General features: G+C 32.4%; 1 protein-coding gene and 1 long non-coding RNA gene across 2 annotated transcripts; both read right to left on the bottom strand.

Moving 5' to 3' along the window:
- Positions 1-914: 914 nt before the first annotated feature.
- On the bottom strand, positions 915-3289 carry LOC120086591 (histidine-containing phosphotransfer protein 4-like). Its single transcript, XM_039043319.1, has 6 exons — positions 3024-3289; positions 2496-2626; positions 2354-2422; positions 2079-2150; positions 1257-1329; positions 915-1146 (listed from the first exon to the last, which is right to left on the bottom strand). Exons 1-6 carry the CDS (start codon positions 3081-3083, stop codon positions 1099-1101), a joined length of 453 nt encoding a protein of 150 aa, XP_038899247.1. The 5' UTR covers positions 3084-3289; the 3' UTR covers positions 915-1098.
- A 3332-nt stretch (positions 3290-6621) lies between these two features.
- LOC120085670 lies at positions 6622-10540 on the bottom strand. Its single transcript, XR_005484014.1, has 3 exons — positions 8321-10540; positions 7092-7206; positions 6622-6950 (listed from the first exon to the last, which is right to left on the bottom strand). It is a non-coding gene; the product is annotated as an uncharacterized LOC120085670 (long non-coding RNA).
- Positions 10541-11873: the final 1333 nt, after the last annotated feature.

The following is an 11873-nucleotide window of genomic DNA, read 5'->3' as shown; positions in this document are numbered from 1 at the left end:
TTGTTGTGGTTTATTTAACAAGCTATTACTATGGCTTTATAACGAATTACTCCTCTTTAATGGTCGATGGGATGAGAATTCTCACTACCATGATTTTGAAAATTTTGAGGTGCATATTTCATCAGATTCATGGTTCCAACAATTTTTGGAATATATCTAAGGTAAACTTTTTCCTTCCGTTGGAGATAAAGATATTTTGTGGTTGATGTTGGTTTTATCAAAGTCCCCCAAATTGATTTATGTGTAATAGTTGACCATGCCCTGAACACTGAAAATACATTGTATTTGAATAATGAATTAGCAGACATTGATTATTCTTCCCAACCTTGTGAGGGCAACACTGAAATCATTGATTTCCAAGATTTCGATTCATTTCAATCTTTTATTCCCACTAAAGTAGGTTTACTTTTTAGGAGCAAGTCTGTATTGAAGAAAATAGTTAGTTTATTTCTTGTACACTCACTTTGTCAGAATACATTGTTTAGTGTGTAACAGTTGTTTAGGTAGTGTGTATTATTTCTTGTACACTCACTTTGTCAGAATACATTGTTTAGTGTGTAACAGTTATCTAGGTAGGGTGTATTTGTTGTTATCAAACAGCTCTAAAACTCTCACACCTTTAGAATTACATTCCATGTGGGGTAGTTTTGACAATGGTTAATAATTATTTTTAAATTTTATATCCATTTTACTATTTTTACAATTTTAATTTTAATTTTTAATTTTTTAGTATTTATCGAAATGAAAACTTAAATTTTGCTATTTATCTACTCGGTCCAAAAATAAAAGAAATAGTGCAGGCCATGCCTCTCGACATCATTAGTGGCCTTATGCGATTTGGACGGCCCAAAGTAAATAATGGGCCCGAAAATGGATACGTTAAGTTACGGGTCGGAAGGCCCAAACAATCATCATAAAGGAACCAAAACTTCAATTAAAATTGCATTCATGAACCAAAACAAAACAAAAGCAACCTATTAGCCCCACAGGCTGCTCCAATCCATAATTGGAGCTTACATAATTTAGGAAACACATAAATTTCCAATCACATCTTGCCACATCAGCTTTGTAGTCCATTTGTCATCCACGTATGATTACTTACTTGGGCCGACAGGCAGATTCAATGGGCCCAGCTTGTCTTGCGAGCTGATTAGACCACAAAAGTTCAGTGTTACCTTAGTTTACAGATTATAGATTAATATTATATTGGATTGAAAAGTAACAAAGGAAACCAAAGAATGGAGCTTTACAAGAACCTGAAAATAGGCTTCAAGCTTCTTTCTCAGAGTTGTATATTCTTTCTTCAGTTGTTGGAATGTCCTCAAGCATCTGTTATCATCACATAAATTGATAAATAAACTATCAACTAAACCCTACTCCAAAAAAGAAATATTTGTTTTTGGTAAATAATTAACCAAATGAGAAATTAATAGCTGATGATACGATACAAACTCTTTGGCCCGTCTAAAAATATTTCTGAATTGATTTTTTAGATGCTTAAAAAGTGTTTTTAACTTAAAAAAATGATCTTAAATTAACATTTGGGACTTCAAACCAAACCGGTTAGTAGTTTACCTTTTTTTTAAACCCCCTAGTAGATTACATGTAACTTTTAGAATAACATTTTATTTAATAAACCCTTTTAAAAAGTTAGGAATAACATGAAACTTTGTCAATATCACTTTCTAAGAAAATTTTAAAACAATTATAATATATATATATATATATATATAGTATAAAACCAGATTAATAGAAAAAATTAAGGAAAATATTTTTAATTAGTTCAAAAAGTTGGTGCTTTTTCTTCATGTACTTTGGGAGCATGTGATGTAATAATAATAATTATAATAGTTCCTAGTGTCATTGTTTCAATTGCATGCATGCAAAACTGAACCATACATCAAAAAGCCCATGTTACTTTCTATTTTGATAATTTAAAAACTAATATCTGGAAGAAAAAGATAATATAGATATACTTAAATGCAGGAGCAGAGTAAGGGATCAAATTCATGTTCGATCAATCTCAGCCGTCCACGTTGAAGGGAATAACAAGAAAGATATGTATGATAGATATTTACCCTTCTCCACTTCCTGCCTTGCAATATTCCCTCAACTGTGTGCACTCAGCTTTCACCTTTTTGGCTCCAATACTGCACCCATTACAAAAGAACATGAATGTTTTTTCAACAGTGACATTTTGTTTAGCTACATTTAGAGCCCATCAGAGTATATACTCCATAGCCACCTCAATCTCAATCTCAATCTCTATTTCACATTTTAGTTTTTGAAAAACGTTATGTTATTTTGAAGAAACATTATATAATAGTTGCCCGTTCAAATATTTGGGCTATACCTTGAGCTACTTCCTTTAAACTGGTGCATAAGGGCATCCAACTTATTGAAGTCCAAAGGGCTCTTCTGCCTGCATTTATGAAAATTTGGAGATTAATTAACAAAAACGTTCAAAAATTTAGAAAACAGAAAAAGAAGCTTACAGTGCTTGCTCTATGCTGAGGATCAATCTGGATGAGTCTCTGTAGTACAATGTAACAATTTCTTCGACAAAGTTTGGGTTAGCATCATCCTGCAGTTCCTCCAACTGCACAAACTGTTCATCAAGATACCCCTGAAAAATGGCCAACCAAATTTGATGTCAAATCTCCCCTTGCTAAAAAAATGTTTATTTAAACTGGAAAGGAAATACAGAACAAAGCATTTGATACACTGACACATAAAAACGTGAAATGAATCATTTTCAAGGAGATTGTTAAAAGTACCACGCAAAACTGAAAAGATCAATCGCTCAATATATATAAAATATCTTCAGTATATATAGTCATTACACTTCTCTTCGAGTTCACATATGAACAAAACACACAGGCTAGAACACATGAAATCGAAGGGAATGTCATTGTAGGAATTAAAACTTAATTAAGACTTCCCACTACCTACTATGATATCTCGTTAAATTAATACCATCTTCAAAAACCCTTTAAACTGGCTGAGTGTAATGTGAACATTACCTGATCAAAGAGGGACTGCCTAATGTTAGCAAGCTGCCTACGCAACTGTGTTTTCTCCATTTCAGGAAGTGAAATGACAGAAAAATCAAGCTTTATGAGGTTGAAACAAAGAAAAGGAAACAAAGAGTTCGAGCCGGTTGAGGTATACCCCTAAGAAAGGGTTGGAAGGGAGTTTATATAATGAAGGAAAAGGAAGATGGGATAGCCGTGTGATAAGGGAACAGAAGATCATGACAATGCAAGTATGTGATGTGTGGACCAGACTGCTTTGGAAAAGAGAGTGAAAGAACAAGGGAACTTGTTGAGCATCCATTTTAAATTACAAGGGTTAAAGGTATAAATCTCGGCTATATGATTCTTCCACATAAATACAAACAGAAAAAAGTATAATATAATGTGAAAGAAAAATACGATGTCACATAATTTATATATAATCTTGATGATCTATGCAGCTTGTTAGCCTTGTATGCAGATTCTACTTGAAACACTCAAAAAAGTTCAAATTTTTCTTTAGAATTATGCTGTTGCTATACATCTCGTGAAAGGTTACTAGTAATATATAGTGTTTATACACTACAGTATTTTGAAATGAGACGTATTTCTTTTATTAGAACTTTAAAAAATTATATAAAGTATTTTCACCATTGTTTTACATGCAGCCAAACACTTTAAAAAAGAAAAATAAAATGATAAATATTTTTAATTATTTAAGACACATAAGAGTACTATTCACATACTGAAAAATCATTAGAAGCAATGTTAGCAATTAAAGTGAACATAAGATGGTTTTCGTAAGATGCAGAAACGAAGAAAAATTGTTATTTTATAAACCACCTACTCGAGGAGTAACGAGGCTACATAGATTGAAATGTATTTTATATTCTAAAAGCAAATAATGATCCATAAACACTTATGACGTAATATATGGTAAATCTGCTTTCTTTTGAGCTCCAATCCTGAAAGGCACCCCTCTGTCATGGGACTCTAGGTTGCCAAAAGCAGCACATAAAATGGTTTATGGGTTAAAAAAAAGAAAGAAAAGACGAGAAATTCTGCTTACCACTGTGGCCAATTCAATTTTGTCTTGGTATGCCCTTCTAATCATTGATTAAGATTTTTCTGACAGTGACAACAGGATTTTTGGGTGCCTAATTCCAATAAGAGGAGAAGTCCTTTCTCTTCTAGAAATATTCTTGATGATGTTATAATGCCCTATTAAGTATTTGTTTGCATTCGCACTTTAATTTTACTGTCAAGTTATCTGAAAGACATATTTGTAGGTTGATAAGATGTAGTATACTTGAGAATCAATGACAATCAGGAAGTATTGCACGAATTTTTTAAATGGTATTTTTTTTTTTTTAAAAAAAATAATAATAATAATTTAGACAGATTCCATCTTTAAAAAGATTAAAATTTCTTAAATCTCATTAAATATCATTTTTAATGACGAATATATGAGAAAACTAACATTTTAAAATAGATTCTCCAAAGCTACTGCAATCAATGAATTTAAAAAAATATATGTAACAAAACAAAATAAAATAATCTAGATTTGATGCAAAGAGACACACATCAAATTCTATTTTGCTTTTCTATATCCTTACGTATATAATAAGCTTGGATAAAGAAAAGCTGTATATGAAGCAACCGCATTACTCGTAATAGAAATATAACCAGAGTAATTTGGCGGCAAATAAAGAATGATTAAATTAGTACTTGGATTTTTTTCCTTATTAGCTAACTTTTTTGTACTTTTCCATAAAACAGCATTTAAAAGGAAATTCCTAACATTCATGGATGCCTAAATTTGTTCTTATTTCTACTGTTCATGACTCTATTGTTTCCTTCAAAATCTTTTTCGAAGTTAAAAAAATTCTCCCAAAGGAAAAAAAAAAAAGATGTTGCCCAACACGTTTTATGCTCAAAACAAAATCTGTCCTGTTCCCAAGCACCTAAATGATAATATAAAGTTTATCTGCATTCGTACTAGACAAAGAATTTATCCCACCCCAAGTGTCCATTCCATATATGCACCACCAATTTGATAAATAAATAAAACACATCACTCTTGCTATTCCAATCTGAAATTCGACTTTTCCTAAGATATTTTCTACCTAAGGTAAGAAGAACATGAATCACTTCACTTTGTTTAATTTACTCTATTTGGCCAATCATTTCTCTCCTTCTGTCATCTTTCCAAATTGAACCTATCCAACCGAAGAAAATGAGCATGACATATTCTGTGGTGGAGAGATATATCAAATCAAAAGAATATGTTACACTTCAGATTTTGGCAAAAAAAAAACTCAATGGTTGAGGTATCTACTCGTTCCGTGAGATTAGCTGTTTAAATCTCTACCATATTCGTTGAAATGGAAAAAAAAAAAGCTTTAAAATTTTAAAATGTGATATGGATGAATGTTAAACGACAATTTATTGAAATCAAATGAAGTTAGTCTTAAAAATATACATATGTATATTACATGGTGATACCATATATACAAATTATAATAATTATCTAACACAAATTGCATTAGTGGACGTGAGAGATCATTTATGAATTCAATTAGACTTGCGTGGCAATATAATGGTGTTTATCCGGCAGGATGTTAATGCGATTAGCATGTCCATAGAATTATCCGACTTCAATCAAAGCAGCGTCGTTGACTCGTTGCATTTGCTCATATAGCGTAGGGTTATTGTGGCCAATACGCGCACCTCGACTAATCTTACGGAACAACAACAATATTTTAGATATCAAGGAAATTCATAGGAAATTAATTCCTAGGTATGTGGCCAATATAGATTTGTGCACCTCAACTATTTCTGAGTAGATCACGACTTAACTCATTATCTCCGTCTCCAAATCATTCATTGTTTACAACCCATTTTCAAATATTAAGCTAATCTATGGGTTTTTTTTTTAATATATAGAAAACAATTAAGTCTTATTAGGGGATTTAAATTCTAGACTTGTTAATGATGTATCAAAAAGATTGAAGAGTATAGCCAAAACGAACATAGCTCAACTGACATACAAAACGTAATAATGACCAAGAGATCGATAATTAGAATTAGAGATGTCCACAAGGCGGGGATAGGGAAACCTTCCCCATCCCCGTCCCCCTATTTCATTTCTCATCCCCGCAAAATTCCTCACAAGGATCGGGACAGAGATTTTCCGTGGAAAATTTGTGGGGATCGGATTCCCCGCGAAGAAAATTTCTGTGTTAGTTTTTTTTTAAAATTTATTCATTACTTAACAAAATTTTAAATTTATTCTCAACCACATAAATTTTTAAAAATGTTTTATATTAAATGGGTCATTTTCAATACATTTTTATTCAAGATAAAATACTACAAATTTGTCCTATAAAAACAATAGTATTTTATGTGCAAAGATATAATTAAATTATTCAATATTTTTTTAAGTTTAAATTTAAATATCACAATATAGCTGTCTAGCCTTCAACTTAAGCATTACAATATAAGAAAGTTCTCGATATTAAAATATATCTATCTTAAAAATACATTCAAAATATGAAAAAGTTAGAATGATAATTAAGAGAAGACTAATCGGTAAAAACTAAAAAAAATTCCAAAACTATATGTGTGTGAAAGTGAGTTATATATAACTCATGGTATACATACAAAATTTGTGAGTTATAGGACTCACAGTACCACCCCCCACCCCACACACACGGGGCGGAAATGGGGGTGGGCAGTGTTCCCTGTCCCCGTCTTCGTTTAGTCAACGGAGAGAGAATTTTCCTCGCTTCCTTTCTTATTCTCCATCTAATCGAGAAATCTCCACTTCATTTGAGACAAGTCTTCGTGCGCCTCGATCTTCTGGATAAAATACCTTGATAACTGCATCAACTATGGCAATGTTAATCGAAAGTGATAAATCCCTGCCTTATAAACCTGAAAAAAAAAAAAAGTCAAAAGAAATCTAGTTAATGCCACAACTTTTTAAACAATGAAATTAAACTAATTTAAATTGAGTCAACTTTAGCTTTGGTCTATTTGGGTGGTTCTCGTATTAATAGTTCAAGTTGACTCTACCTTTTCCCATCTAAAATTAAGCTGAACCAGTCTTGATAGGTATCCTATAAAGTTTGCGATACTTCATATTAATAATCCGTTGGAGAAGCCTACAACCCTACCAAGTCTTTACTACCTATGTCCAACGAAGGTTGGTTAGTATATTTATCATATTAATTATCAATTCACTGCATCTTATAGGCCTCCATATATATAGTGCTTACTCAATAAATAAATATATATAGTGCCCAAGTGGTTAGGTGGTGCTTACTTAATAAATAAATAAATATATAGGTAGTGCAATATCACACTAAATGAACATAGTTTAAGTGACATAGAGTATATATTATTCACCAAAAGATTAGAGATTCAAACCCACCACCCACTCGAGATATTGTTGTAGAGGTAATGATTAGGTGTATATCTCAAGCAACTCTCTTTTGTTACATGGTAAAAAATATATAATTAATAATAATTCAATTTTTTTTTTTTAGAAAAAGAAAAATATTTACCACATAGAAAATTTAATTATCTGGGTGGGCTACAATTTTTGTGCAATCCAACCACTACCTATATATTTTTAAATATATCAAGTGAAAACGTACATCTACAAATTGTACATAATTTGGAATTTCTAAAAATGGTCATGATTAGATGTAACCTAAGCTGCACCTATTTTCATGAAGCCCTCATATATTACGCAACACAAAAATAACAATTTAATTAAAAAAATTACTTGCCACATAACAAATTTTAATTGGTCAACTAGTGAGTTATACCAAGATAGAAAGATACAACCCGACCAACACTTAATATTTTTTATTTGTAAAAAAAATAAACCCGCAGGAAATTTTTAATAGAAATAAAATTTTCTATATACAAATTTGAAAAATATATATATATCAAGAGCCACAAACTAATGAAGCAGAAAATAGAACCGTCCATCCTAATTTTCCTTCAACCTAGCATCATGGATAGTATATTTTATTACTTTTCTTTTTAGTGAATACAAGATTTATTATCTTGTTTTAAGATTGGTTGAAGGGTTGATTTTCAACCCCTAGCATTTATTGAGAAAAAATAAAAAATAAAAGAGAGAATTAATAGAAGGGAAGGATTTAATGAAAAGTTAAGAGCTGGTGAGTGGAGAATAATTAATATGGGTCGAGGAGCAAGCATCACCATGAAGGGGAGAATCAATAAGTTGAGCAAAAGGGAGAAATGATCCCTAAAGGCAGAAGAAATCCCACCAATGATTGACATGAGGAGCTCAGTACAATCGCAGGCAATGGTCCTTGTCATGTCTTTTACTCTTCCTTCTCTCACCTGTATGTTTAGACAGATGTAATGTTAAAAAGTGGAAAATGTCAAGTGTTCAGGGGAAGAGATTCCACCTTTACATTCCTCTGCCATAAATACCAAGTGAGATAAGAAATGCATATATAGCAGAAAGGTGTTTTTATGCAGTGCTCTCTCGCAGCTGAGCTAGACACCAACCTCTTTATCTCTCTCTCAAATGCTTGGTCACATCAAATGCTTTGTTAAAAGAGTTAACAGGAAAAAGCTAGCGATATATGTGGGTGTGGTGGGTGAAGTGGGATCAGAATAAGGCTATGTGTTTATAATATATATATATATTTCCTTTTTTCGTGGCATAGATTGTGATTCTCTTTTTCTATCACTGTCCCTCCTATGTCGATAAGAATCCCACCCTGGACAATCATCAATCTCTTCCTTGTATTATCAATCTTCGCTGTTGTTCATTCAAATTGTTATGAAAAAGGTTTATAAAGTATGACAACGTGCACACAAATCTGTAACTATCTAGTTCTCAGTTCTACTTCTATGTCAAAAGTTTTGAATGACTAAAAGAGTGAAAAAGGAATAAGGAGAAATCGTAAAAATACTCCCGATAAAACTCTTTCCATATTTTAAGAAAATTTTAACGAAAAGTCCCGCAACAGAAAAAGGGGAAAAAGTCATAATAAAAAGCTAACTACAGAAATTACAGAATAAACTCCAGAGAGATAAAATAATAATAATAATCAGAAGATAGGAGCGATCATCACTATTCTTAAAGCGAGGCATTGAGCCTAAGGGTCATAACATAACTCCTCCTAAAACTCTCCACACTTTTAACATCTCTCCTATTTGTCTCTGAGCTAAAGATTCCTAATACTACAAAATAAGACAACAGAGTTACTCTGATTGAGGATCTCATTAAATAATCAAGGAACCTCACAAAGTTTATACGATACCTGGGTCACTCTTCTTACAATTGGTTTTAAGATGGAACCCCAAGTTATCTAATATTGTATTAGAGTCCGTAAACCCAAGTGGATATTTGATCAAAAGTGAACCCAAAAAGACATCATCCCGAAGATACATATTGAGGATCCCAAATTGAACAAATCAATGGACCTCACAAAGTTTACAGGATACATAGATCACTCCTCTCCTTGCCAATCAATTTTGAGATAGAATCCGTGTTATCTAATACCCCTATCTTAGATAGGAGGATGAAACACCACCACCCACGACCAAACAAGACCGCTTATGCACTCCAAAAGCCTACGAAATACTGTATCAAATCATACTTGCAAACACTCCAACGGAACACGCGCTCTAGATGAGGTACTCTCACAAATGTTGCACCATTAAGACCCCTGAATTATTTGTTTTTTTTTCTTTTTATTCTTAAATGATCTTTAAATAAGAATTAACGGTGTTAAATCCTCTATTATCGGGACCCAACAGATGATGAACCGAACCTTCTTGAAAAGTCTCACCTTCCAAATCGAGGAAAACGAAAAGGAGGTGATACCCATGCAATAGAGAAAATGAGCTACAGGAAAGCACCCCTTGTGGATTAAGGTCATTAGACAAGCATTCCTAACCCCAGGTACTAACATAAATCAGCATTCAAAGAGACATCAAAAGACTGTCAATCAGACAAAAGGTGCCCGAGATGGAAAAATAAAAATTGTAGGTGGGAGAGGACCAGAAGGAAGGAAGGAAAGAAGCCACCAAAGCAAACTTTAAGGGAGAAAATTACGGAAAGCAAGGCAAATACGACCACTCCCCCACCCAAGAATAATCTTCCCACAAGCAAACCATTGCACCATCCACAAAAATAAGCCTCATGAATCTAAAGAAAGTCGAGTAACCATGGATTTCTAATTTCATCTCCTAATCTCAATGTTGAATTTCACAACTTTATTATAACGATGGTTAACTTTAAAAAACTTGTAACTTCTAAACCCTCAGGATGTATTTGGTTCAAGAAGTTTAGAAGTGGAAGTTGGGAACTTCACTTCTTATTTGGCCCAAAGAGTTAAAAAAAATCAATTTTATACCTTATCAACTCCTTATATGGTGGGTCAGTTCATAACTCCCTAGATTCATAATTTTTTGAGGCTTATTCTTCCCCTCTTTACCTTAAACACCCCTTTAATGGCTTACATATCTAATACCCATCTCTCTTTGAATTCTCCTTTTTCATATTGGCTCAGGGCTCTTTCCGCAAGAGTTTGAAAATTATCAATCCCAATTAAAAGGATTTAGGGGGTGTCTAGGACAAAGAGTGGAGTTGAGAAGTCTGAAAAGTCGTGAACTCAGTATGGATCCATACTGGAATCCATAGTGTAAGGAGTTAATAAGACATAAAATTGTCGTTTTCTTAGTTGTGTGATCCACAAACTCTTTGAGTGGAGTTCACAATTCCACCACAACTCTTATTCTCAATTCCCTAGTTTACACACCCCTAATAATTTTCCAAGAAAAAAAAAAGAAAGGTAGAATAGACATTGCTATTGTTTTCTTACATAAAATTATATTTTGAAAAATAAGAGAGAAAACAACATTTACGAGAACATGAGATCAAACATTAACAATAATCTCAAAGGAGATACAATGTGTTCAAAACTAAGATACTTAATTTATGAAAATAAAAATAATCTTGTCTCAGAGTAAGTTGTTTCTAAAACCAGGTTTCATACTAGAAATTGAACCATGTAATGTGTTGTTTAATCATACATTCTTAACCCTTTTCCGAATAATTATAGCCATAAACTCATTGAAATGTCCAGTATTTTAAATTTATTATAAAAAGTTACTAAAAGTACTAAGACTAAAGATTATTTTTCTAAATTAGGATTTCAGACTAAAAACAACATTACAATGGGAAAATTTTGATTAGTAATAAGAAAACTCACTCAAACAACCATACCATAGCTCAACTAATTAAGACTTCATATCTATCAACTAAAAAAGTAAAAAGCTCAAACTAGCACCTTATATCTCCACATAACTACATTTTGTTAAACTTAAAAAAAAATAATAATAATAAATAAATAAATAAATAAAAAATTAGGAACATCAAGATCGAGCTTACATCAACTATATGACAAGAAAGGAACAAATATAATTTAAAAATCTGGCTTTGATGCCATCGTCCATATTAAAGAAAGCATAAACATTGCCACCTAAGAGGATTAGTTGCTTAATGGACCTCAAGAGAGCGAGAGCGGATGTGATGAAAAAGAGAATCCTTTTGTACCTTTCCTAATCGAGAATGTGTTCATTGAGAATAATCCAAACTTATGCGTGTTGGTTGCAATCATATAGAAGCTTACCTTTAAGGTTGCTTTCTCAGTGAGCTTTACGCAGATATTCCTTCTTTTGCAGCATCAATTCTGTTCATCCTCATAAGAATCCCTTCCTTGGAAATATGAAATTATTGAAAGCAGCATTCTCCACTATGAGTAGCTTTTGCTCCATTCGCCAAAGTGTTATCCAAATAAG

Source organism: Benincasa hispida, chromosome 9 (genome assembly GCF_009727055.1).
Source record: "Benincasa hispida cultivar B227 chromosome 9, ASM972705v1, whole genome shotgun sequence".
In the NCBI taxonomy this organism is placed as follows: Eukaryota; Viridiplantae; Streptophyta; class Magnoliopsida; order Cucurbitales; family Cucurbitaceae; genus Benincasa; species Benincasa hispida.
The sequence above is the reverse complement of the archived record's forward strand: the minus strand, read 5'-3'. Positions and strand labels throughout refer to the sequence as shown.